This window comes from Uloborus diversus, chromosome 2 (assembly GCF_026930045.1).
Source record: "Uloborus diversus isolate 005 chromosome 2, Udiv.v.3.1, whole genome shotgun sequence".
Lineage (NCBI taxonomy): Eukaryota > Metazoa > Arthropoda > Arachnida > Araneae > Uloboridae > Uloborus > Uloborus diversus.
The window spans coordinates 102,087,301-102,112,404 of NC_072732.1; the positions used below are offsets into that span (position 1 = coordinate 102,087,301).

At 31.5% G+C, this 25,104-nt stretch overlaps 1 protein-coding gene across 1 annotated transcript in view; it reads left to right on the top strand.

The window, feature by feature from the left end:
• Positions 1-20,993, top strand: part of LOC129217206 (tRNA:m(4)X modification enzyme TRM13 homolog) — a 43,324-nt gene extending 22,331 nt beyond the window's left edge. The window contains exons 8-13 of the mRNA XM_054851475.1: positions 3,364-3,436; positions 6,376-6,450; positions 9,512-9,578; positions 14,326-14,483; positions 14,574-14,643; positions 20,802-20,993. Coding sequence (XP_054707450.1) covers positions 3,364-3,436; positions 6,376-6,450; positions 9,512-9,578; positions 14,326-14,483; positions 14,574-14,643; positions 20,802-20,991 — 633 coding nt within the window. The 3' untranslated portion in view covers positions 20,992-20,993. The remainder of the gene's footprint in view (positions 1-3,363; positions 3,437-6,375; positions 6,451-9,511; positions 9,579-14,325; positions 14,484-14,573; positions 14,644-20,801) is intronic.
• The last annotated feature ends 4,111 nt before the right edge of the window (positions 20,994-25,104 follow it).

Genomic DNA, 25,104 nt, shown 5'->3' on the forward strand with positions numbered 1-25,104 from the left:
TTGTTTTCTTTCAATGATGTTCAAAACAGGGGGTTTGGAGCTGCTCCCCCGGAATTTTTTTAAATTGAAGCATTATAAATGCAATTTTAGGCCATATAAGGCTATTTAACGGGAAGTAGACGCATTCGGAACTCGCCTAGGAAAGTTTTCAAAACTGAAAACCTACATACATAATTGTATGTTATCTTTGATAATGTTAAAGAAAGGGATGAGTTTGTGAACTCTCTCTCCCCTCCCCCGTAAAAATTAGTTTTTAAAACGAAATTTTCGACGATCTTTTACTAATGATGCTGGTGAATGGGGGAGTCGGGAGAGCCCTCCTGAAATTTTTTTGAATTTGAGATCCTACAACGCAACTTTTAAAGATTTTTTTTTTTTTTTGATGCAGGGCAATTGGTGACTCTAGCGAGGAAACTTTTCGAAACTAAAAACCAAAAAATTGTAGGACATCTTTTATGACGTTCAGACTTAGATGGGTTTTAACTGTTCTTCCCCAGAAAGGTTTCGAAATTGAAAACGTAAATACGCAATTGGAAACCATCTCTGATGACATTATGAGAAGGAATAGGGCTCGGTAACTCTCTTTCGTAGTTGTTTCAAAATTGAAGTCGTAAAAACTAAATTTTGGACGATTTTAATAATGTTGGAGAAAGGCTGCTATCGGGGGCGCTCTAAGGAAAAAAATTTCAAAATTAAGGTCCTAAAAACAAAATCTTAGACAATTTTCAATAAGGTAAGAGGAGACATCAGGGTCACACTCCAGGAGAGTTTTAGAATTTAAGGTCCTAAAAACAAAATTTTAGACAATCTGATGCAATGTGAAGGTGGTCCGTTTTAGAGATATTTCCCCTAAAAAAAAAAAAAAAAAAAAATTCGAAATGAAAATTCTAAATGTGCATTTGTAGGACCTATATTGCTGGGTGACTGTATAGGGTTTAGGGAATCTCCTCTTTAAAATGTTTGAAATTTTAGATCATCTTCAAAATGTTGGAAACAGAATGGGGGTGGGTGGGTGAGGGGGATTCAAGGTTCACTCCTGCACAAATGTTTAGAGTTAAGGTCCTATAAATGAAATTGTTTGCTTTCTTTGGTGGTGTTAAGGAGATAATTAGTGTTTAGGACCCCCCCCCCCCCCAGAAATTTTGGATATTTAAGTCCTAAATGCGCAGTTGTCTTTGATGATGTTGTGGAAAGGGATGTGGTTCGTTGAGTCTCACACGGAAACTTTTGAAATTGATGTTTCATAAAAAGAACCAAGTTTAGATAATCTTTGAAGATGATAATGGAAGCGGTTTCATGGAATCTCCTCTGAAGTTTTTCGATAAAAGTTTTAAAAATTCAATTTTAGGCTACGTTTGGTGATGTAAAAAGATGGGGATAGACTTAGAAAACTCCTGCCTCCCCCTATTTTGCTTTGTCCATAACATTTTTTTTTTATTTTTAAAAATATGTTGTAAAACGCATCTTGACTCACTTTTTCTTTTCCGAAAACATTTAACTGTTTTAGTTTTTCCAAAATGGAATTTTCAAAATTTTGTCTGTTTGAAAAACAAACGCTTTTATACCCTGGAAAACAAAAACTTTTGATGCTTTGCCTGAGGTGATATTTAGCAGTGATATCTTATACAATATTTTCCTTTTTATTTAATTTTAAATATCCGGGCTCTTGAATTTCTTGATACACTTTTATTTCCCGTTCATTTTTTTACCTCAGAAAAATTTAGAACTGCTGGTGTCTCTACCTTACAATGTTCTGAATCACTCTTTCTCTCTGTATTTTAATTTTTCTTCTATTTAAAATATATTTCGGGCATCCCATGTATTTTCATCCACTTTATTGTGATCTTTGTAGTGAAACTTTGAATAAAAGTATTCGTAAAAATAATATGTTGGATGCAAACCCCAATAACTTACGTCATTATACATCATCTTTTTTTTTTTTCGCGTCCTCGAACTTGTACGCCCTTTGGTAGTCAAGGTTGACACGCTCTTGGAGGACTCACTCTGCCCCGGGCAAAGCTATATTTTTCAGAAATTATTGTTCAAATCAAAGATATTGAAAATTTTGACCAGAAAAGGAACTCGACTCAATCGCTACGCCCCCTTCCCTATCCTCCAATTGCTTTTGTTTCTGCCTTGCAGGCTGGTTGCAATCTATTCTAGTCAAACTCTTCTTCTTCATATACAGTCCATTCGGGATAACTCAAATCTAAAGGGACCGACAAAAAGCTTCGACTTATCGGAAGTTCGATTTACCGCTGGTTTCGTTTTTTGTCATTTTAATATTGAAAACAATTGAATATTTTTATTAATGTGTACATATAACAGTCAAAATTACAGAACTTAAAAGTTTTTAAGCAAAAAATATTCACAGTTTAATAAAAAATATTGAGAGAGAAAATTAAAATCATGGTTTTGATTTCGATACTGCTTTAACCTCTTGAATAGAGCTGATTCTACTTCAGGAAAGGTGTACATCTTCCTTCATTTCAAATTCAGCTTCATGGATTCTACCACTTTAGAAGTTTCTTTTTTTTTAAATATCTTTGACAGAGCATTTGCTTAGACATCCTTTAATAGTAAAGAAAACTCGCTTTGTCTCTCAGTAACTTATCAGCAAATGATCAAACTAAATAATGAAGGGAAACGCATCTTAACTTAGGTCAACCTTTAAATAAAAGTAGAATCAGTTGACTAGATAACTTGACAGCTTAAAAGCAAATTCGTAGTCCAGCAACATGTCAAAGTGTAAACAGTACAGTACAAACAAAAGAAAACAAGCTATAGTCATTTCTGCGCATGTAACTCCTTTATCGCACATTGGCTCAACAGGTATTCATCTTGCATTAGAGGTCTACTGGGCTGGAATTGCAAGTGAAGGTGAATTAATTTTTCTCTTGTAGTCACTTGTTTCTTTCTTTCTTTTTTTTTTCGTTCTTTTGAAACAAATTTCAGGTCATCTTTGAAAAAACTTCGAGGTAAAGGAAGTTAACTTCAAGACATTGAGAATAATTAGCATGGAATTAAAGACAAAGGGATTGGGACTTGATAAAAACTTCGAGTTATGGTAATATTCGAGTTATTAAATTTCAAGTTATCGCAAATTGTCTGTATATACTAGTATGCCACTTTTTTTTTCAACGAGCTGTTTATTTTTTTTTCCACTGTGATGAGCACCCTTTTCAGCTTGCGCCCCTAGGCCAGGGCCTAGGGCGGCCTATTGGGTAATCTGGGCCTGTCTTTGACACAAACAGACAACTTTTTCAAAGTAAATGAAAAAAAAAACTTTTTGTTGAATGTTATATTTTTTACTCTTCATTTTTCTGATAAAGTTTTTGTAAAAAAACTTTTTTTCCCCTGTAGAGTGACAATAAATTCAAGGGTGAAGATTTTCACATTGAAAGAATAAGAATGGATATTCAGCACCTACATTTAGGTAAGTAGCAATTTTTGCAATGAAATATTTCTTGCCCTTACTCTCTGCTACAGTTTTAATTGAAAGTATGCTTGTCTTGTTGCATTTTATTTACAGCTAATGCTCTTGACAGTTTTTATGAAATTTGGCACACAATCCTCAACACTGGGCGCAGCTCACTTTTAAAAAGAGTTCCTAAAGTTTGATTTTATTTTGTTTAATTTCTACCTTTGTCATTACTGAATATATGCTTGTATAGGCCCACCACACAACAAAAATATTTAAAAAATGACTGACCTATGTGTACGCAGTGCTGCTGTGGTAAAAGTAGCAGAAGGCACACTGTACATAAATTAATAAATAAAAGAGTATATGCTGAAACTTTCGTGGGAAGATGATGGGTAACTTAGATAAAAGTTTTGATGTTAGGTACTAAGATTTTTTGTTTTTTTTTAGAATACATCCCATAAAAGATACATTTCTCAGTCATCTATAAACAATTTTATGCTTTCAATGCATAATCAAACTGAATGATAAGACTTTTTAGATTTGAACATTAGGCATTTATGTGTATCAGATGTTGCTGGGCCATGTTTAAAATTATTTTAACATAAAGTATAAAATGTCAAACTATTATAAATGAGAAGGTATAAGCTATTTTTAAGGGAATCCAGTAGGTATTTGCCATATACTACCATATACCCTACAAAATGGATGTATAAGAATGAAAAATTACACAGGGTCCGAAAGAATTTTTCTAAAGTGCAGCAGAAACAGTCCTGAGCACTCCCCCGTCCTTTTTTTATGTAAAGATAGAGATTGTATTCCTGTTATGGGGGCTGTAAAATCTCTTTCTCTTTAGATGCATGAGTGCACATTTAAAAATATATAAATACTATTTTATGGGGAAAAGGGGAAGATAGATGAAAAAAAAAAATCTTGATAAATATATCTTATAATCTATCAAATTTTACCTATTTAATTGTAAACAAGTTAGGTTTTGAGACAGGCAAATTATATTCCAAAATATTTGTTTATTGGCCTAACCTCCTTGGTTATTTGCAATTGCGTTTAGTTGTTTCATAAAACATATCATTGCTACTGTGTGTTCTTTTAAGAAATCATTCAGCTTTTGAAAGTCTGAAACTACAGTTGAGACTCATAATCTACCGACACTGCACTGTGCACTAATACAAATGGTCAAATTATGAGAATTATGAAACATACTGAAAAAAAAAAAAAATCATTAACATTTGCTCTTTTGCAATATTTGTCAGAATTGATGATATCTTGGCTTTTTTTGAAAGGCCATTTCTGAGCTGAAATATTCTATTTAGAAGTTGCACAAGTCATATAGGTGTACTGTTAATAAAAAAGTACAGTTTATGAAGAATTATAATATTTTTTCCTTCAAAGGTTTAACATCAGAGGTTTGTTTTCAAATATCTGTACCTCAGAGCCAGACTACCATAAGTCCAAAAATTGAGGTTTTCTGTTTATTAGTTCATTGTATATAAAATCCTGTACTGCATCAAGCCATGTGAATGTAATTTAAAAAAAAAATCCTATGTAATTATTACCAGTGTTGAAAGAGTGTGTGGCTCATCATTTCAATGCACCAAGCGATTATTTTTCCTCTCTCCTGTTATGTAGTGATTATGTGACATACCTTGTTCTGGCTCTGAGATACAGATATTTTCTAAAGTCCTGAAATATCTGTAATTTTTTGCAATGATCATCTTTAAACAAAAGTTTAAAAAAAAGTTGCGTTAGTGTGACACTACTTTCCGTCTTCATATTTGTGGTATTATTGTTATCATATTTGGCAACACTTATTTTGCTCATCCTAGAATGGTAGTTGTGGTTTTTTGTTACACTTTTTTTTCATAATTTAGTTCTTAGTGTTCTTTCTGTGTACTACTTTAGTTGATTAAAGCTTGTATTTAGGTCTCTATTTAACTGTTTTAATTAATAAAAATTACATATCTGCTACAATACTCCAAACATGTCCTTAAAAAAAGCATCAACATATTTTTGATAAAAAGGTGCCCTAAAATGACCTTGACTAACTTAGATAGATTTCTGAATTCTTTAGTTTTAAAAACTATTACTATGTCCCCCCCTTTTTTTTTTCAGTTTTATCTGACTTTTCATAAGCACTACAGTACTGGTGAGCAGATACGAATTTATGGTCCCCCTAGCTCGGCAAGCCCAGAGGCAGTGTGCATGCTGTTCATAATACTATAAAATTTAATTGTGTTTTCATTCATCTGGAAAATTATTTGCTGTACAGCAGCTTCTATAAAGATTAGGCATTTAATTACATCAAAATTCAGGATTTACTAGATTTTTAACAACCCTTGAGTGATCTTTTTAGGCATGCAGGAAAAAACCAGGTTATAAAAATGTATTTAATTTACTGTAATAAATATCTGTTTTACTTAAAACAAGAGTGTGAGTTCTATACTTTATTAAAATTAATGAACAATGTGTTTCGTTGAAATATTAATTAGCAATACTCTTCTGATAGTGAAAAATCTCTAATTGATCATGAATAACTTTATAAAAAATTAAATTGAAACAAAACAAACATCTGTAGTCCTACCGTTGTTATTTTTTTGGCAATTACATATGTAAATTAATATAGCTATTTGTCCTCTTCAAAGTTAGGGATAAAAGAAAAAATACCAGCTCTCTTATCACTTTTTACCTATCATGGTTTGTTTTGTAATTGAAACTGAGCGGGAAAATGTATTATTATTATTATTATTATTATTTTGGTTGCAAAATGAACCCCAAAATATTCTGGTATGCTGGGAAATTAGAATTTTCTAGCATATTGATCAACTTTACTTATTTCCGGCATGCTAGCTGTTACAGGGTAATACAGTGTTTTATCTGTTTATAATAAAATAATAAAAACGTATATATATATATATATTTTTCTTTTTTGGTTTCAGGAAAAATTCCAAGTATTAAACAAAAGTTGAATAAGGTAGTTGGAGTGAGCAAGCACTTATGTGGAGCAGCAACAGGTACTATACTTTCAGATTTGTGCTTTGTACTGTTTGAAAATTAGAAGTTTATATCTATGTTTTTTCGGATTTCAAATTGTGCAATATGTACTTGCAATATACCGACAGCCAGGTTATACCATCCAGAGATGGCAGTTTCGTCCTTGTTATGGACTCATCAGTCTGGAATGGACAATAACCGAGCTGGAGGCAGAGTGCCATCAACTCAAGTAAGTTTAGCATCCCAGTGAGAGTCTACAGCAATGTTATGGTACAACTTGTCAATTGAAGGCAAAGCCTGGGTATTGAGCAGTAAGTTATACTTGCAATATACTGACCTTTGTGCTAAATTTACTTTTGTTATCACTTTGTTACCACTCTCAGCTTCAATGAGATGACATCTGCTTCCAGCTCAGTTATTGTCTTTTCCAGACTGATGAGTCCATGACAAAGACAAAAACTGCAGTCTTTGAATGACTGTCTGCGTATTTCAGGTAGTTCTGCCTTAGCTTTAGTTTAGGGGGCAGTAACTTATTGCTTAATATGCAATATGATTATTTTGCATCAACTTTTTTCTCAAACAGTTAAAAGTTCTTCTAGTTTCCATTCACAAATATGTGTTATAAAATGCTTGTGTACCTGCAGGAAAATCAAAGGCGAATATACTTACCTAACTAAAAGGCAGATTTGCTTCAAGCAATGTTTGTAAAGCTCTTTACAAAAAACATCTATATGTGTATGTATTTTTTTTTTTAATCTGGCTATTTAAAGGATTTAAGAATATTTATTGAACAAATCCAGTAGTGCTTCCAGAAATTAGCTTCTGGTTGGAGTTTTTAATCATAACTGTCCTTATGTGCACATAAACTGTTGTATTAGGACTGGCAGTAAGTGTTACAACCAAGGGTTCTGGGGGAGGGGGGAACCCAAAACCTCCCCCCATGGCAGTGTCTCTGAACACATCATACATTTTTGTTTGAATGAAATTCAAACCTTTTTGTCTTAAAAACCACTGACACTAAAAAATAGGTATTAGTACCAAAGATTTAAAAAAAACTGCAAATTTTCTAAATAAGATTTTAGTTTTTGTTTCTATAGAAATGAAAAAAGTTAGTAAGAGAATTTAAAATACAATTTCTCATACTCTTGACGCAGACAAAAAATAAAGATTGATTGCATTAAAGCTAAGTGAATTTCAAGTGTGAGAATACATCCATTACTGATATTTTTGACATAAATGATTATTAATGTCTAAAATCAGTTTCCACAATAAACATTATACAGTAGCACTCCAATTTATTATTCTAATCAATTGGGACCAAACCCCATTCGGATTATCAGAAATTCTGATAATTGACTTATTTTCAAGATATTGTCTATTTTAATTAATTAGAAGAAGTGGTGCAAATGTGTAAACCCTGTTTTAATTTTTGGTGCATCTAGTTTTTTTATCAATGAAATTTGTCTAAATTCTGGAAAACACTTGAAAAAAAGATTATAACAATAACCGGTTTTGGTTTTATGCAAAATATTACATTTACATTGTATTAATAATAGTTAATAATGAATAGAATCTTTAACCCGATTTTCAAAATGTGCTGGCAATGTGGAAACATTTGTTTTATGGATAAAAACACTAAAAAAAATCATGCTTAAATGTTTATTTATTATACATAGCAAAATTAATACAAAGGATTAAGAATTAAACATTTTTAATAAAAATAAAATAAATGAATAAATAAATAAAAATAAAATGTTTACTTGCAAAAATCACAAATATAATGATTATTTACACATCCAGCACACAAAGTATGGCACCAAGACTCACAAACCAAACATCTGATCCAAAGTTCCCCTTGAACATCATTCGAAAAAGCCTCCCCACAAAAAATGCAAATGGCTTCAATATTACCAGCATAGTCGTATTGAACTATGAAGATAAAACTAGGCTATATTTTCAAACTAGGAATCCACTTAATTGTACCAGATTGTAGAGTATTTTTTGCTTAACCAATAACCACCTAAGTACTAAGAAATAGCTTAATGGACTATGTAATTAAGCCAACTTTAAAGACTTACCTCAAAAGTTTAAAAAATCAAGAAAAACTTGATACAACAACTTCACTGATAATAAACCACGAGTTGACTACCAATGCTCCTACAGGCTTACTAAATAAATACAGTAACAAGTTGATGCGTTCACCGTAAAAGTGCAACGCCTCACAAGCCGTACAGGTTATGTTTCAACATTACCAACACGCTTACACATTTGCACTACTTCTTCTACCATATGTATGTTGAAAAAGGGAGAAAAAACTTTTAAAGAAAAATAGTTTTTAATTAGTAAAATAAAAAGGCAACACTTTTGCATGTGTACTTACAAGGGCTCTACATTAGAAGCCAATAACAGAACTGCACTTGGACATGATGACTCATCATCCCAATAATGTTCGTGCTAGGCCTACCCTAGTTTCCTGGAGAGATGCACAATAAGCACACCAATACAAACTCATTGTTTTGCAAATCACATTTTTTCGTTTAAATTTTTTCCTAAAATTTTGTAAACGTTTTGGATAATCGCCAATAGTGATATTCGAAGTTTGAATAACTGGAGTTCTTTAATGTACTTATTGGAGTTCTTACTTATTCATATTTGTTTTGGGCTACAATTAAAATATTGAAAAACAAATTTTTTTGGAAGAAAAATATTACTATTATTATTACTATTTTTCTGCTGAAAAACAAAATTAGTTTTTAGGAAAGAAGTCCCCCCCCCCTCTTCCACCCGATTTTCTTTGATTAAAATTAGGTTTGTTTTTAAAGTGTTATACAAAACTCATTTTTACTTTTTAAAATTTTTTATCTATTTATTTATTTTTTTAGATATTCAAATTGGGAATTTTTTTCGGTATACTTTTTAGTTGTTTTAATTCATTTGCATTATTTATATCGCTTTCTACCAACTTACGTATTGACAAAAAATCCTGTATTTAATACAACCTTGTTGAAAGTATTACAAAAATTTATTTTGTGTTAAATATATTGCCTGTATTACTATATTTAATCTTTTTCTTTTTTTCAGATTTGGCCTTAAATTGTTTGACAAAAACGTTATCATCAGATCCATCTGAAGAAGTCACTTCATGTCAGTAAGTACACTTTTATCAATGAAAATGTGCATTTTAATGCACATTTTCAAAGTAAATATCTATGCTTAGGTAATGTAATAACTTTTGTATCATAATAAAAAGACTGGAAAAAAGTCTATAATAATTCCCAGATTTGATAATTGTGAGTTCAGAAATTGCTGAAAAAAAAATCAACTTAAAATTTAATTGAATTATCACTTAAAGCAATTAAAAGATTAGAACAATGAAACGTATAGAATCATGTTTGAAAATAGTCTATTTATAGAATAAAAGAAAAGTCATTGTGCATAAGCCGAAGTAAACACAGAAATGTTGAAATAAATATTTTCAAACTTTTTAAAAAACATTCTGTAGATCTTAAAACCTTTACTTTTAAATATATTGGGTGAACCTTTATTGTATTGAATAATTTTGTTTTTGATAGATATATCATTTTTCCTTCGCAAGGTCTGAAATCAATTTAATGTAGATTGTGATATTGTCATGATAGATTTTGTAAGTAAATTTGAATGTTATAAAAATCTCAAGCACCAAAAAGATACGAAAGTTAAAGCAAAATATTATTATATCTTTTCGTTCTGATTTATTTTATTTATTGTAATATTTGATTTTTATTGAAAATTAGTTGTTCAATATGGTTTTCGTTTCATGCTTTTGACACATTTTTATTTGACTTCATTGTTATAACTGTTAAATGCATATTGCAAGTTGCTAAAACTTCGATATTAACCACTTTCTTTTCAAAAGAAAGCTGTTCTTTATTTATTATTCCTGCTTCTTTATGGCTGAATTCCTAGATCCTTCTGTAAATTGATAATAAAATGGCAATTGAAAATTTTCATAAGCCTTTCCATTTATATTGCCCATGGGGATCAGTGGGAACAGCCCGTAAAGTAATTTTTACTGGGTGGGATTTTGGAGAAAGCTTGCAGGAATCCCTTAATCCCACAACCCTATGCACAAACCCTGGTGTCAGGCATCAAAATATTTTTGTTTTCTTCTTCATTTTTCTCCCACAGGGGCATATTTAGCATTTATTTCAAACTTTCATGATATATAAAGGATGTCTAACTAAATAGAAAACTTTTTTTATAATTTTTTTTTATTCTTGAAGCACAATGAACATAGAAGGCTGCCATGGAAAGGTAAGCGCAGTATCTTCAAATTTTTTGAGATATTTCAAGAAATAAGTTTTGAATTCCGTACTAAAAGTAGGGAAAAAAGTTAGATTTAAACATTTATTTTCATGCTTTATTTTTAGAGAAAACAAAATATGCAAGCTTGTACAATGAAGCTAAGATTACACTAGATGACAAAAATGCAAAAAATGAAAATTTTTCAAGTATTGACCTTTACTTTGTGACTGCAGAATAGGGTTATGTATAGACTATCACATCAAGCAAATGATCTCTATGGCTTTGCTGGCACGTATGAGCTCTTTGGTCGAAATTTCCCATGATCATTTTGCATAAATGTACTAAATGTCATAGATACGTTGAAGTATCCTCCTTCAATGCACTGGTAAAGGTAGGTTTGTTGCCTTAGACCTTTGCCTTCAAAAAACCCATCAAAAGAACTCTTATGGTGTTAAATAACGTAATCTAGTACTTCATCAGGAAATAGTTCTTGCTGAAACTAAATTGTTCAACAAAGGAAACGTGTTCTTTCACTTTGTGCTCTAATTTTACTTACCTTAAACTGTCAGCTGTTAAACTGTTACCCAGGGCTCATAGTCCTCCTATATCTCCTATATTTCCTATATTTTCACAATTTTCAGATATTCTCCTATATTTCTTATATTTTCTCACTTACTCCTATATTTTTTTCATCAGATGTTAAATGCTACCCAAATATTCAAAATGCTTTGATCCATTATTTCCTTCTTTCTCCCTTGCAATGTGCACTCTTACATCTTAAATGTTGGCATATGTACTAAACTTATGTTTGATAATTTTTATGAAATATACAAAATATTTACTTGCAACTTTTACTTGTTTTCAATTAATTATTTTCTTCTAAAGTTTACTTTGGAATTTTAATAGTATAATATGTTAATTTGAAGTCAGGGACCGCGCTAAGCATTCACCAATGCGCCAAATGCGATAAAATCGTAAATTCACCGAAAAAAATTCGAATTTGGTGAATTTATTGGCGAACAGAAAATTTTCTAAAATATACACAGAAGAAAAAAAAATCTCCCTTCAGATGTCAATCTAGATAAAAAATTAGGTCCGTTCACAAAATTCGGACCCTTCGCAAAATTCCGACCCCTAAAAACGAACCTTTCATTACGAAACTCGAAGACTAGCAATCACTGAAAGTTGTTTTATCCTCAGACCACTCCGAGCAGAATGAGGTGCGCGCACACGCGTTAGCATCGGATCAGAGCATTACCGTCCATCGGATCGGTGGAAGGATGACGTTTGCCTCTCGCCTCTTTGCGCCTCTCACTGATTGGATATCGAGTGCGCAGCGTGGCTACCGAGTAGAAATTGTTGGCAGATGCCTTATTAAATGGCGCGTTTGTTTCATTGTGTTCGATGTCTGAAACATGGGAGTAAGATAGGAATGCAGTCTTTACTTTATTAAAAGCTTTTATTTTCTACTCTCAAATACTTTTAAGAATGATAAATATCACTTTAAGTTGTTTTTGGCCATTTTTCCTTTGAAAAATTACATATGATTTGTGGAAAAACTGTACTTAATTTGCATTATTTTTTCTCACAAAATTCCTAAAAACGGACAAAAATTCCTGGATATACCCGTCCTTATCCTCAAAAAAATTGTCAAAAATTAAGTTATATTTCACTCTGATTAAATCTTTCTGCAGACAAAAATACATTAAAATGAGTAAAAGTAAATCTTTGACTAAGAATTTGAAATTTGGCTAACACTTTAAAAATTTGGCTAATTTACTGGCGAACATTTTGAAATCCTTAGCGCGATCCCTGGAAGTGTACTGCTGTAAAGATTTTAAAGGCTTTTAATTTTGTCACATACAATCTTTTATGTAGTTCAAATGACCGCTTGTAGCTCAAATGATTATTTTTGAAAAAGGCCGTGTACAGATTTTGGTACTAATTCAACTTTGAGTACTTCAATTGTTTCAAAGCTTGTAGCTCGTTGAAAAATGTAACTATCTCAATGAAAAAAAAAGTCATTTTATAGGATTTTGTCCGCTTTTTTTTAAATATGTACTTATTTTGTGTGTAGATTTTCCAAGAATTTCAGAAATCAGTCTTCATCTCAGATTTTTTTTTTCACTTTTTTTTTAAAAAATCTACTTGATTATGGTTTCAAATTGGACAGGATACTGGATAGTTCTGTGCTCCATTTGAGCTCTTCTAATGCCCCTTTTCATTTGGCAGATTAGGTTAAATTCACTCTTTATACATGGTGTGTGTAAATATATATACACACATTAATTACTATAATAATACACACATTACGGATAATGCCATTACAGTGGGCACTGGGTAATTAAATCAGCCACTTTAATGAATCAATTCCTCGAAAACGAAACAAAATCCAGTTTTAATATTAAGAATTTTTGAATCAAACATGCCGCTTGAATGAATCAAGCATATGAGACTGACCATTTCCCACAAACGTGATGCATTAGCAATTTTTTTTTCTTTGCCTTTGTTTAATAAAGTTAGTTTTTTTTTCTTTAAATAGTGAAACAAATTTGAGACAGAGTGTTGCATACTGTTTGTAACAATTTTTCTCAACGATATGTCCAACAAAATCAGTGGGAGGAGAGAGACATGGAGTAGGACAGGACATTTAATCGTTAGTGTTAGCATTGAAGCAATAAGGTACCAATATCAAGGACTATGAGTAGATTTATGACATTAAAAAAAGAATGCCCAAAATAATTATTACCTAGTTTTAGCAATCTATAACAGATGCATTTTTCAAAGCACGTAAGTTAAAACCTGAATTTTGTAATTGCTTTTTCATACTGTTTTGTGATAAAATTCTTTAAATAATCAGAGAATAGATATTTTGAGTGCACGGTATACTTCTAATAATATCTCGTTTGACCAAAAATTTATTAAAAATCTCTTAAATTGTATGTAGAATTGCACTAAAAAAAAAGAAAAACAGGCACACAATTTTACAAAATTAAATCAAATTTGTCTTAAACGAACATGATTCATATAAGCGGCTGTAGGTACGAAAATTCATTTGCTCTCACATATTTGACTCTTCACATTGCCATGACTTCATGCATGATATAGAATTGTATTGATAATGGCTTTTTTTTTATGTACAGTGATCCAAACATGCCTACTAGATTCTATATTTTTTCAAATTCCTATATATTTTTCTACCTAACTCCTATATTTTTCCTTTTAAACTCCTATATATTTTGCTATTGAACTCCTATATATTTTACTATTAAACTCCTATATTTTTTCTTTTAAACTCCTGTATATTTTTTCCACTTGCTATGAGCCCTGGTTACCTTTTTAAAGTTTTCAACACTAAATGGTTTGAGTTTCTATTTAATTTAGGTTGTGCATTGGGACATCCTTTAGTATAGCTTTCTCTTTTTACAGATATTAAAAAAAGGAAATTCTTGCAGAACTTACATGTTTTGGAGTAATTGGTTCACTGAAGTTTCTGTGCATTCAGATTTTATGCATACTTATAATTCAAATAGATACCAATGACTCAAAGCTTTGTAAGATTAATATGTATTTTACTGACACATCACATTTAATATTTTTTTTTTAATTAGGGCCCTTGGACTTGTAATGGCTTTGTGTTGTTATCATCGGTGCTCATGGAGCTCATATGTTGGGAAGCAATTTATGAGACGGAATGACATAACTGAATCAGATTTTAAACTCATGTGTTGTATGGCAAGTTGGGCAACTTGTGGCCTTCGGAAAATAAGTTAGTTGCTTTGGTTTCCTTTTCGGTGGTGCATTGTTTCAGTTATATTTCTTGCATTAATTGAAGTATTTATTTGTTTTATTTTTTTAGAAAATGAAAATGTCGATCATCCAACTAAATGTTCAGTTACCAATGTTGCGGAAGATAAAGTTTTGAGCAGGTAAGTTTTCTATATAATCACATCTTATTAAAACTCATACTACTTGTGATACATGCCTATTTCATGCTACCTGTGATATATTCCACCATCAAATGGTAATCTGCTAAGTTGACAGAGCTTTATCTGCCTTTAAATTCAAGACTGGAGCGGAGGGTATGGTAGCCAATATTCATGCTCAAGCTTTAGATTAGCTGTCACCAGTCTCCAACGGGCGACCATTTCATTTAAAATGGCTACCAATAAACCTAATCTTAGTTGTCAAAAGTGGCATCCATATGCTTCTTTATTTGTTAAAAATTATCATATATCATACTACAACAACACACTTCCAGTCCGGAGACATTCAGTGCATCAGTTGACCCCACCTTGGCAACTTAACTTAGAGTAAACTCCCATAAGGTTATTTATCTCTTGCGCTGAATGTATTTAAAAAAAAGGGTTACCAATAGTAGGAGTCGACCAATGGTATTTTTTGGCCGATGGGCCGATGCCGATTGTTTTCCTCCAAATGGCCAATGGCCGATGGCAAAAAAAAAAAAAAAAAAGAAAAGAAAAAAAATCAAACAGAAATAAATTGATAAGATTGTCAGGGTTTTAAAGGGTCATGAATTCGTTTCACTTTACTTCCTTTCTACAAATAAGGAATTGTAATCACAAAAAAAAAATCAGATTTTGACCTAAATTTCTATTTTACGATCACCCAATTTATACTTCACAAGTTTTTTCGGCACATCTGTACATGCATATGTACCTAGGAACATTTTGAAAGCCTCCTTAGTTGTAGTCGTTTCCAAAATTTTAAAAGTATTTTTTCCTAAAAGAGCGTGCTTAAAAACACAGGATCTGACCATTTTTTTAAATAATTTGTTTAATATTTAAAAAAAAAATTACTTAAATCGGTGCGCTTTCATTATTTAGGTTTATTTCCGATGGCATCACAAATGATGAAATGCAATTCAGTATTGCCATTTACAGCGCAAAATATTTAATTTGCATCTTTACTCACGTGTATTGGCAACGATATGGTTGATAGCAAGCGTAGAGCTGGATTTTAATTCTCTTCTTGATTATCATAACGTGGAAACGCAGCAGAAAGATGTGCCAAAGAGCATCATTTGTGACGTCATCAAGATCACGCCTTGTTTGAAAAATCGGACATTTTGAAAAATTAATAAAAAAATAACTGTTGGGAAAATGAAAGTATTTTCTGGATCCATGTTTTTTTTTGCTCATTCTATCAATTTCAGTGACAAAAAGTACTACTTTTGACAGAAGGAAACAACCCCACAATTGCAAATTTTCTTGTGATCTCTTCATGCACGTAAACTTGCGTCACTCAAAAACATTATGAAATAGTAAGTTGAAAACTCATACCTCTGTAGTATGATCTAAATGTTCGAGGACAAGTTGTATAAACCTTACCCTGAATAGTTCACATTACCGAAGCACACCTATCTACAAAATAGTCACTTTGAATGATCATGCCCTTTTCCAACGTTCATATAGCTTTTTTAGAAGCACTCCTGGAAGATATTTTTCGCATTCTCCTGTAAGGCCTCTAGCGCTGCTGCTTTAACTTTATCGTGGGGAAGAAGGCGACTTTAATGTTGAGGATGCACACTTCCGTTGGTCAATACAAACAAATAACATAACGTTTCATCGGTCTTAGCTCTGTGTGACTTTTACTTGTTCCCAGCAAAAAAAAAACATTTGCATGGACGCCGCTTTCTTCTGTCTGGAGAAGATAAGGCTGCATCATAGAAGGTAACGAAAAATGGCTTCCAGGAGTTATATGAACACTGGCAGAAGTACATAGTACCTCAAGGTGACCTTTTGAAGGTGGATGTGCTTCGGTAATGTGATCTATTCTTGGTAAAGTTTTATGCAGCTTGTCCCAAAACTTTTGGATCGTACAACATACCATCTGTATAGGGTGTAGTTATGCTTCTCGTTTTTTGACTGCTATGTGATGAAAGAGAAAGAACAACAGCCTCCCCCCCAAAAAAAGAAAGAAAGAAAAAAAGGAAGAAAAACAAAGAGACTGTTTAATAACCAAATGATTTTTTTAAAAAATTGAACATGTAATTAAGATTTTAGTAATATTGTAATGATGTATGGATTTAGGTACACTAAACATACTTAAAAAACATTAAATTATGTTGTTTAATCATTCAATGATGATAATAATAATAATAATAAAACTATGAAACCGTCAACAAATTACACAATTAAAGTGGAAAGATTGCACGTAGACATTTTTTAGTCATCAAATTAAACAAAAAAGGTAACAGATAAATTACAACATTAAATCAAAATAGGAATATTTTTATACTTTTTTAAAATTTATGAATACAAAATTTGTATTTTACACAAAAGCTATATTAGTGACATAACTTTTGCTGAAAAAAGAAATAGATATGAAAAGAGTGAGGTTCTTAAAATGCAGCTACAATAAACAAACTCAATATTTACACCAAATTAATAACTGAATACATATACTACTTGATCTGATGTTTGCACACATAATATTGAACAATTTGATTGTTTAATCTTTTATGAAGCTTTACAAACAAGTTCAAATGAAATTTTTCAATTTAACAACAATTTTCTGAAATTTAAAAAAATTGCAAAAAACAAATCCTGGAAACTTTTCTATAAAAAACGAAAAAAACTTATTCATTGATTTTATATGAATACATAAAAATAGTTACTTTCAACAGAAAAAAAATCGATCGCTATTAATGATGCAAAAAAGATGGCGCATTACGAAATATAGGTGAAACAAGTATGAGAAATACACAAAATGACATTTCTTGACCAAAATAAATAATTGCTAAATATTTAAGAAATGCTTGAAACGACGAGGGGGGTTAGGGGGTCACCCTCTGATTTTGGAGTAACTCACTCTTCGGCCTCATTTTTTTATTACAGAACCACTACCACCAATGCCTCGGAAGAGTTTCTGAATCTACTTCAGCACTTCCGAAGAAAAAATTCAGAAATCTTCTTGATTTCCGAATTATATGTCACCATTCAAAACGTCTTTAATCAATTTCTTACATTAATGCTCTAAATTCTTTCTAAACAATAGATAAAGTTAAAAAAAAATAAATTCTAATTTTATGAATGGTGTTAGTTTTAAACAACTCAGAAGTACAACAAGAGTTTAATTTCAGAAATTGAGGGAGTGGGAGGAGGAGCATGCGAGTGTTCTCGGAAATTCAAAAAATAGTCGTAAAAAATAGAGTTCAAAATAATCATAAACATTGAGCAGAAAAACCTTTTCAAAACTTGCACTCGAGTTTGTTTTGACGTGCAGTGACAGATTTAAAATATAGCAAATGTTGCAATTGCGTGAGAGGTTTCATAACCATAGGTGCACCGTAGGAGTTACAAAAATGCTTAGGATAAATGTTTTACAACTTCTGTGATAGAGAAATAGGGCCCCAAAATGTATTTCGACGGGCCTAAACTTGTAACTCCGCCGAAGCGGTACAGAAAAGACTGTATTACTGTGATTCATATTAAAAATATTGAAAAATTAAAAATTACCGTCGGTTCAACGGGAATCTCATAAAATGGCACAAAAACCGGTTTCGCCATCTCATACTTGTTTCCATGGTGTCCAATTCGGCAATATACGTACGCACGCACGCCCCACATGCGAAAATTTATCCTTCTACAGTTTACCATTTTTGAGTTATGACTTATGAGAGATACATATACATACATCCTGCTGCAAGAACCAACGCAATAATTAACTTGTTTGGTACCTGAATGTAGTATTAAAAACTCTTTCAGGGGTGACTAAAAAAAATTCATACTGAAATTTAAGTAAACAATTTTGTATGAAAACAATAACTCCCTTTACTTTGTATTAAAAAGTAAAACATCAAAGGTCCTTTTTTTGGAATACATCGGCCAATTCCATCGACTTTTCCATGTTTTTTAAGACCGATGGGCCGATGTTTCCTGCAAGTTAGCATTGGCCGCCTATGCCAATGGCTAAATTGTTGAACCATCTGCCAGGCCGATGCATCGGTCAAGTTCTAACCAATTGTCGGAAGTGGCTATAATTTTTCGTTACTCTAGAAGCCAATTGCTACTATTCAGAATTCTTTGTATAGAGCTTTATTAGAAGCAAACTTGTCTCCAACAACACCCCACGTTTTAGTCCTAGGGCTTAATTTTCACCATGGGGGGGGGGGGATGCATGGCTGGTAGTGTTGGTAGTGTAAAGTGATCTACTATTAAGGTGCTTTGTGCTGGGGGATGTCCTGCCCTGGGTGTCAGCTCAGATTGGAGTCGTCCCTACAAGCATACTGGTACTGGTCTTGTATAACGTTTAGCAATAAATTATGTTTTGCTTTCTAAAGTATGTTGAGCAACCAGGTTTGGACATTTTTAGGTGTGGGGAGAAAGTAGCACCTTCACTAACTTCTTGCAAAAATTTCCCAAATAAATTATTAGAGGTGGAACAAATACCATATTTTGCCGAGTACCGAATATTTTGTTAAAGTTCAAACTAAAAATTCGACTGATTATCAAATATTTGTTTAAAGTTTTTAACTGTAATGTTTGAATTTACGCTAATCTAAATTAGGAAAACATTTATCTGTTTTGGGAAATATATATACCTTTTTATTTAACATCATAAATTTATCTACATTAAGTCTAAATATTAATTAAAAATGCATCATTCCAAAAGCAAAAATCCTAAGTGCAAAGGTTACAATGTCTAAACTTTGGTTACAATGTCTAATTTTAAGTAGGTTATTTTTAAGCAATATTATTTCATATGGTGTAACACTTTAGAAATTGAAGTACTGCAAAATTGAATAGTTAAGTGTTTTCCTTTTTTACTTTTAGATGAGTATTTTATATAAAAATATCAGTTAAAGTTAAGTAGAAAAAAAATCGACTTGAAATATTTATTACTTCTTAATATTATGATTTTTTTTTCTTCTAGCTACTGTATCATATTTAAATGAGTTGGTAATTGTGGGCTAATGTAACATGTCATAAGATTAAAGAAAAACTGAAAAGTAACACAAAATTTAACTTTAACATCTGAGTGTTTACCTCACATTAAAATTACTTTGAATGTGATGAAATTAATAAGTAATAATTTGAATTTTAATTTCGTTCTGTGGTATTATGGAGTAACTTTCATTCAATGTATGAAAAATATATTTGTTAACTAGTTATCAATCATTTAAATTTGTTTACTGTTCAGTTGCCAAATACTGAAGTATTCGGCTGAACCAGATATTTGGTTTGCCTGACCATGGACCCACTAAGTTTCGTTTACGCTTATAGGCCGTGACAATCGCTGAAACTCATGGCAACAAAGAGAGCGCTACAGGGAACCCGTTTTCCATCATGTTGTCATTAATTGATGGATGAAGGGTTCTGTGTAGCACCTCTTATAGTCAAAATGAGCGATGTCCAATCAGAAACAAACTTTGAAATATTGACATTAATTGGTGGATGCATATCAGATCATAGTTGCATCGGTTTAACCCAGAAAAGTCATAAATTGTCAAAGCTTGAAAGCATCAGTGCCATCTAGTGGGGTCATGGTCTGATTATTATGCAGTATACCGAATACAAACCAAAAATTTGGTGCATCCTTAGAAAGTATAAATAATTTAGTATTCTTTACGTAACAGACATTCACAGCCATGCACAACCATGAGGAGAGAGTCATCCTAATTTGGTAATATTCAATGCACTACCACATTGTTTATAGTTCTAAAGCTTCTAATAGTTTTTTCGTTATCAGCACTTGTTTCATGCATATTTCAGTATCAGTAAAGATTCCGTGATTGCCTTTAAAAAAGTAGTTATATGTATTCTTATATGTATACCCATCAGATAGTTTCATTTAATCCAACTAATTTTTAAAAAGTATTGATTGTTTCACTACTTATTGACATCTAATAAATTCTTTGTTTTAAATTTCTTATAAAAAGGCATCTGTGATTGTTTATGAAAGTATTTAATATAAAACATTTAAACAGAAGCATCAAAAGGTTTTCCCTATTGATCAATTAAACCAAACTTGTATTTAAATGCATTTAATTATTGTTTTTTTACATGTTTTAAATCATACGATGTTTTATAAGCCATACTTTATAGAAATAATTCTATTTTAGGTATATAAAATTAGGACTTGAACACAATGAAAGAGAAGAGATTGGAAGCAAATGTAAAAGGCTCATTGATTTTGGTCGTATTGAATATTTAAAGGGTCTTGGATATGATTCAAAACTCTTAGAATATATTGATAAATCTGTAACACTTGAAAATGTTGTTCTTGTTGCTGTGCATGACAAAAGTTTATAAAATGTTTTTTACCCATTTGTGTGTGTGTTTGTGAAGTCATAGTAAGCACTTAAGCAGTATGAAATCACATTGTTGAATAAACTTAGAAGTTCAATCTACTTTCAAACATTACTCCAATTTCGGAGAAGTTCAGAAAGAGTATTTTTAAAATCTTTTTTTCTCAGTTACCTGTATTTGTTCAATAACTTTCACCTTTGAAAGGTTTGACAAACAGTGTAACCTTAGAGAATTTTGATAGAAACTTTCCTATGTTTTAATTGGGGAAAAGTACAATTTGAGAAACATTGACAGATATGTAATATTAGCAAAGTTATCCAGTATTAAATAAAATTAAAAGATTCATAGCTGTGGTGCTCCAAACATTTGGACAGCACCTCTGGCGGTCATCTTCAGTGGCAGCGCGGATGAAGCTTTCAGGGATGCGACTTCTCGCCAACTGACACTGATGGCATCATCTGGGTGCTGAGAAGTCACTTCCCTGTAAGCTTCATCGCTGCCACTGAAGATGACACAACAGCCCGGAATCTTTTAATTTTATTGACACCAGCAGTGAAAGCCATTATATTTCCTAGTATTGATCAGAGCAATAATGATATTGAGGGAAAATGAACAAATAGTAGATCAATACATGGTGCATAATTGTTCCTAAAGATTAAGTACTGGAAAATCACTTTTGCATTGATATAACAAATGAATAAATAAATGAACCATTTAAAGAAAAAAATTAAAAAAATATATGAATAAAACTAATTTTTATTGAAAAACTAGAAAAGTTAAGGCTTTTCCACTTTTGAAATGTACCATATCCAATACTGATCCTTCATATTGTATGGATTTGAAGTATGAATACCAGTAAAATCTTCTTCTTATACAAAACTCTAAAATTTGAAAATTTTAATTCTAAACAGGTTCTTATACCTGCTGTGTTATTAAGCTATAATAACAAGGTAATATCCACAATGATTTTACGATCTTCATGGGCTTCAAGTCTGATTGACAAATTGTATACAATCAGTAAATGTGATACAGAAATGCCTGAAGTTGGCCATAAAATCAATAAGAAATCCAATACACCAAGACTACGGTTCTGATGACATTTGAGGGAGATTCTGTATTGCTCATCATGTTAAAACTGAGTTGAAATTATAAACACACAGAATTGATGTTGGAGATAACAAATAAAATTATACACATTATTGTGTAATAAAAATACCTTACCTAACCAAATAAATATGAAGTAAGATTTTTATCTAACTAAAATGCTTTGTATACATTTTATGGAATATGATTTATAATATTAATAAGATTCTTTTTACTTCCTTTTACAAAAAAGGAAGTATTGTATTCAAGAAAAAATTTTCACTCAAAAATCGACCTTAATTTCCATTTTACCTACCCCCGAATGAATATTGAGGTTTTTTTTTTTACTACTCGGCCACATGTAGATAAGTGCTTAACAATGTTTTTAGACATGCGAAATATCCATAATGACGATTTTTGAGTTAATTACAACGAATTTTCTTGTGTCGTCTGTATGTACGTATGTATGTGTGTATGTATGTTGCATAACTGAAGCACCTCCCCTTTTGGTTGCATTCAGATGTTTCTAAAGGGGTCTTTTGCCCCTTTTTTGGGGGAAATCTTTGTTAATTTTGATGTAAACTCAAGTGGTGTTATAATTTGGCAGACACTTGGCGATATATCGCCAGTCTTTTGGTCGCCAAGTTTTGTCGCCAACTTGGCGACAAATTTGGCATTTTTTTAATTTTTAAAATCTGTTTCATTTTGGCCACTGTTGGTGATATTTAGAGAGTAAACTATTGAATCACATTAAACTTGCCAGTAATAGAGAAATGACATTAAATTGGAGTAAAAGGAAGTCATGTGATGCACACTGTTGGGTTATACCAATATTTTCTAAATTATATATTCAAATCAGGGTTTTTTTTTTTGCAATTTGCTATCCACTTTTGTTGGTTCAGTAAAACAATATTATATTGTTTTTAAAGTATTTAAAGCTTCTGTAACAGTAGGTGAGTAAGCTGTCATGGTCTTCACTTCTATTTCTAATTTTGTGACAATATGTTTTGATTGGCCTCAGAGTCTTATTTCTCTTATTTCTCCATTAGTTTTCCAAATTCAATCCACAGTTTCACATGTTCCAAGATCTTGCTGAATCATTCCGGGTTTAAATTTGTTGAGATCTCGTCAACAGACAATAAACAGTACAGATTAAGGATCAATGTACAGTAGAACCTTGATTATCCAATTTTCGATTAACCGAGGTTTCGATTAACCGAGCCGATAATGAGTCTTTTTTTTACTTCCTTTTACAAAAAAGGAAGTATTGTATTCGTGAAAAAATTTTCACTCTAAAGTCGACCTTAATTTCCATCTTACTCACCCCTGAATGAATGTTGAGTTTTTTTTTCAACTCAATCACACATGCATGAGTGCCTAAGAATGTATAGACACATGAAACATCCATTTTGATGATTCCCGAGTTCATTACAATGAGTTTTCTCGTGACATCTGTATGTACGTATGTATGTCTCATAACTCAAGAACGGTATGTCCTAGAAAGTTGAAATTTGGTACATAGACTCCTATTGGGGTCTAGTTTTGCACTTCCCCTTTTAATTGCATTCGGGTATTTCTAAAGGGGTCTTTTGCCCCTTTTTGGGTGGAAATCATTGTTAATTTTGATGTAAACTCAAGTGGTGTTATAATTTGGCGGACATTTGGCGATATATCGACACACGAAATATCCATAATGACGATTCCTGAGTTAATTACAACGAATTTTCTCGTGACGTCTGTATGTACGTATGTATGTATTTGTGTATGTGCATATGTGCATATGTATGTCGCATAACTCAAGAACGGTAAGTCCTAGTAAGTTGAAATTTGGTACGTAGACTCCTAGTGGAGTCTAGTTGTGCACCTCCTCTTTTGGTTGCATTCGGGTGTTTCTAAAGGGATCTTTTGCTCCTTTTTGGGGGGGGGGGGAAATCATGGTTAATTTCGATGTAAACTCAAGTGGTGTTATAATTTAGCGGACGCTTGGCAATATATCGTCAGTCTTTTGGTCACCAACATGTGAATTCTCACCTCCATGGAATGTCACACACCTTGTGTGACAAGTTTATGTTGTTTAATAACTTATTTAATTGAATGTATATACTTATTTATTATTCCTTTCACAAGTATCTCAAATACTAATTGTTTAAGCATATTTAATTTTTTTAATATTGTGTTTTAGTTTGTTTTAGTAGGACAAGGAGTCATGTCACCAGGGTCGGCCGATATATATCATGATATATATCACAAATATATATCCAATATTTAATTTGAAAATATCATGATAGTTTGATATTTTCAATATTTATTTTTTCAACTACAGTATTTTCAATAAAAAAAGTATATTAATCATAGTAATATTGTCAAATTATTATTAAAAGTAACCTAAAAGTTATGCACTATATCTTTATGATGTATTAATACATCATTAATATAACAAAGTAATATATTATTCTTTTTTTTTTACTTGTATTTTATATTCATAAAATTATTAGTAATGTAACAATTTTAATTCATATTAAAAGTTTCTAGTTAAATATTAAACATCGCTCAGAAAAAAAGAAAAGTCTTTTGATTGTGCACTAATTAATACATATGATTTATTTCTGAATCATATAACAGTAAGAGTAGCTAACGGAAGAAAAATGAGTAAAACAGCTAATGCTTAATTAACTCCATTAAAATTGATAAAAATTTAAAATGAAATATTATATACAAATAATTAAAGAAACCTTAATTTTAAGTCTACATATTGTAATTATAATATAAGAAAATAAAGAGTGATTTCTGGATTCATTTACTATTTTGAAGACTTCAGTTTTTGCCGATTGAAAACATCGGATACATATCAAAATATTGGATATTTTCGATATTTTTGAAAATTTCATGTTTTGGAACCCTGCATGTCACACACTAAATTCTCACCTCCGTTACCTAAACACAAAATGCCATTCCTCATCAACACGTGGCAGTAATGACATCAAATTTTATTTTGCATGATACAAGGGAACCGCCTTGTTTATTTTCAGCCAT